Source organism: Microtus ochrogaster, linkage group LG2 (genome assembly GCF_000317375.1).
Source record: "Microtus ochrogaster isolate Prairie Vole_2 linkage group LG2, MicOch1.0, whole genome shotgun sequence".
Lineage (NCBI taxonomy): Eukaryota > Metazoa > Chordata > Mammalia > Rodentia > Cricetidae > Microtus > Microtus ochrogaster.
The window spans coordinates 6,813,585-6,817,485 of record NC_022028.1 but is presented as its reverse complement, the minus strand read 5'-3'; the positions used below and the strand labels follow the sequence as shown (position 1 = coordinate 6,817,485).

The window sequence follows — 3,901 nt, the reverse complement described above, 5'->3', positions numbered from 1 at the left end:
ACACCTACTTCTATAAGGCCACACCTACTTCTATAAGGCCACACCTACTTCTATAAGGCTACACCTACTAGTGCCACTCCCTACACGCCAAACATACAAGCACACGGGAGTCTATAGGAGCCATAAACCACTGTAAGCTTCCAACAGGGCAAACCATCAAACCAACTCCCAGCTTGATCCCTGCCACAGTCACCTAACTGAGCTCGTTCCCACCCCCAAAGTTGTACACAGATCTATCCAGACAGGTTTCTCCGTCACTGACCCAGCAAGCTGTCAGTGTCCTTGTCACCTTCCTCTGGCCTCTCACTAGATAACCAAGTGGAAATTTTGGAACGTGACGTAGGAACTCACAGAACTTTCCAGGTGCTATCAGCTCCCTGAGCAGTTTGTTGTGCCTGCTGGCAGGAGCACAGCAGAAAGCCACGAGCTGAGAGACCACACCCCTGCGTGCACAGAGCTGTTCCTCACCCCTGCAGGCGCAGAGCTGGTCTTCACCCCTCCGCTTTCAGTCTTGCCCCTCTTGTGCTTAGTTCTCTTCTGTAAACCCCTTTAATACTCAGCTAAACTGTTGTCTCTACCCAGGCATCGTTCCTGACCCTCTCACAATCCCTCCCTGTACCCGGTCACCTTGGATGTCCTTTTCAATGTCTGTACTTCTCTGAGGCCATTGCTGTCATTCTCTACATGCTGAACCCCTGAAGGCAATAGCATGGTTTTTCTCGGCTTTCCCCCCAATCTTTCATAGATAGGAATCATCAAATGTTCAGGGATTAATCCCAGTAACGGATCACCTAAATGTAAAAGGGATAAATCTGTTTTCTATGTCACTCCATGTATGTCTGCTCTGTCTCATTAGTAGCTAATGATTTTCCCCCAGAAATCTTTGTGATTGTAGTTCCTCAATTTGTTCCTTCAGGGTTTGCCTCAACTCTGTCCCAAGTTCCAGGTACTTTCCTTTGGCTGTCTCACTTTGAAGGTATCTCAATCAGACCTCTTAATCAAACCATTTCTTTCTCATTTTCCATTGTGTCAAAATACCCCCCAAGCCATTTTGTTGTATGAGTTTTGTCTCTTCCATTGTCTTTTGTGTTGATTAGTCACTGAGTGCTGTTAATTCTGTCTTCTCTTTATCACCGGAGCTTCTTGGTTCATAGATGACTTACTGAATCCTCTGAGGCCACTACAGAAGCCTCCTTGATGGTCCCTCCTGAGACATCCTGTGGCCACTTTACCCCCACTATCCCTGAACTGGCTTTACAAAGGTGACCAATGCTGTTGTCTTGTAAATAATAATAATAATAATAATAATAATAATAATAATAATAATAAACAATAATATTGCTTCCATATTTATCTCCAATTCCCTTTAAATTGTTCACACTTAGAAGCATGCTTTCATCTTTTGTTTGTTTCTCTGTATTAGATCTGCTGGCTATTTCTGCTTCAGAATTTATGCAGAAGCTGAGCAGAGCTGCGCAACAGCATTATCAAGCCAGCATCATCTCTTACTAGGATTAGCATTATGGTCTCATATCTAGTCCCCTTGTCTTCCTACGGTATGACCTCTGAGCCTCTCATAGCCTGGGCCAGCACTGTGCCCTGCAGTTCTCTGTCCCCCGTGTTTGCTCGGCCACCCCAGCCTTCTGCATCATCATTCATATCCCAAGCCAGCTCCTGCCTTGTGGCCAGTGCTTTCCTTTCGTCGAGAGTTTCTTTTAGCTATCTGAACAGTCATTTTCTGCGCTTCCTTTGGGTCTCTGGTAGGTGTCATCTTAGTGGCAGACCTTCCTTTTTTCGCCAAACTTGAAGGTTTCATCGCATTGTCTGTTCTTTGGGCTCCCTTTTCTTTTCCCACTTGTCTGCAGGGTACTGGCTTTGGAACCTGCTGACATCTGGACATCCGGTGGTTTGTTTTGCTTGTTGTTTCATAGGCCGTCAGCGAGCAGTGCTGCTCATCTTACCGACTTCCCCAGACCTCTAGAAAAGGAGCCTGTCTGTTCTCACCATACCACCATTCATTTGCCTTTCCACTCCAGTGTGGGTCATCGCCATAAACCCCAGCACTGTGGTATACACACCCCAGCACTGTGGTACACCCCTCCTGTCTAAATCCTTTAATAGCTCTCTGTTGTCATTAGGAAAGGGTATAGCAAGTGTAATGTAAAACAGTAGTCCAGATCTGTTGGTTATAACTGTCAGGGTGTTAACTCGGGTTCAGATGGACATATCTTAGTCCAAAGACCAAACATTCCAGAGGGTAACGTATGTAGCTAGATACAGTGAGTGCCCATTCCTTCCTTTCTTCCTCTCCTACTGTTTGTAGCTCTGCTTAAAAACAAGAATGATATCTTTCATTGTCACACAGTCCAGCCCCAAGCCCAGCATATTCTTGACCCCTAAGCCCCAAGCCCAGCATATTCTTGACCCCAAAGCCCCAAGCCTAGCACATTCTTGACCCCCAGGCCCCAAGCCCCAAGCCCAGCATATTCTTGACTGTTGAATGAGTGAAAATTCAACCTTCTCCCTTTGCTAGACCTAACCACTTATGACACGGTAAAGCACTACCTGGTCCTGAACACCCCGCTGGAGGAGAACATTGCCACTCATGGCTTATCCAGGTAGGTGGCTCTTTCAACACATTTGTTTTCTATGTTTCCTTTTCTTTTTTAGGGCTTAATTTTATTTTTAATTATATGTGTGCATTTGTGTCTGTTTGTGGACATCTGAGCGCAGGTGGCTCCTGAGGCCCAAGGAGTGTGTCGTGTCACCTGGAGCTGGAGGAACCACACACTGGGCCTCCACAAGAGCAGTGAGAGCTCCTAGCCCTCTGCCATCTCTCTAAACACATATGTGACCCTGTCCTGAATAGTGGACATAAATTCTACCTTTGGGGATCTTTTGGTCAAGAATGTCATCTGTCACCCTGAGAGAAGGATGATGCTATGTTTTTAAAGAATCATTTTCTTCAAGTTCGTTGCAGTTAGAATGTGGAAGAGACAGATAAAACTCCACCATATTTCAGACTGAACTTGGCCAAGATTTGTACTTGATTTGCAGCTGCCCCAGGGGCAGTTTCTGGTGGTGCAGCAGATATGTGTGGCCTTCTGGGCTAAGTGTGTCTGTCTGGATCTGGCAGTGGCCCTGCCCAGGGAGCTCACCAACAGGGAGAACTAGACCAGTGTGAAAACTATGAGCAGTAAATAAGGAGGGGAAACGAGTCATTAGAAGCCTCAAAGGAGTGGGGGGGGGGGCGGACAACTGAGAGCAAGAACGAAGGGAAGGGACCCAGAGGACACGGAATCGGCTCTTCCATGGTCCTTCTCTTTGACACACAATTCCAGCTTCTCCACTTGAAGGAATGACTTTTGGTGTCTGCTGTCCTTCACAGCACAGTGATTTGTTTCCTCTGGCTCGTGGTGTTGTTGCCAAAGACTGAGAAATCTCAAACCCTGTATGCTACTGAGATGACCCTAGATATGTGGAGTAATGTTAATATTCTCAGGTTGAAAATGGAGTTACTGTGGAGTAATGTTAATAGTCTCAGGTTGAAAATGGAGTTACATCATTCCTCTTTCCCTTTCTCCCGTTCTCCCTATTTCTCTCTGTGCATGTGTGTGTGAGAGAGAGAGAGTCTGTGTGACCCAAGAATATTCCTTTGTACATGAACCTCTGTCCTTGTAACACCTCCTCCAGATCTGCCCTGACAGGTGACTTGGCCACCCCCAGAGCCTTTCCCTGCCTGCCTGTCACTTGATTTACTGGTTCACACCTATCACGTTTGCCCACTTTGCTTTTCCCTGGCACTGGTCAGCATCTGAAGATAGCCATGTGCCTTGGTCTGTCCCTGAGTGGAGCATAGCCACCTCCAGATTCCTAACCATGGATTATTAAGTAGTAGTAG

The 3,901-nt window shown here is 46.5% G+C and overlaps 1 protein-coding gene across 1 annotated transcript in view; it reads left to right on the top strand.

Annotated features, from left to right (window-relative positions):
- The window catches only part of Slc25a27 (solute carrier family 25 member 27), a 25,232-nt gene that overhangs the window by 14,234 nt on the left and 7,097 nt on the right, over positions 1–3,901 (top strand). The window contains exon 6 of the mRNA XM_005359802.3: positions 2,534–2,618. Coding sequence (XP_005359859.1) covers positions 2,534–2,618 — 85 coding nt within the window. The remainder of the gene's footprint in view (positions 1–2,533; positions 2,619–3,901) is intronic.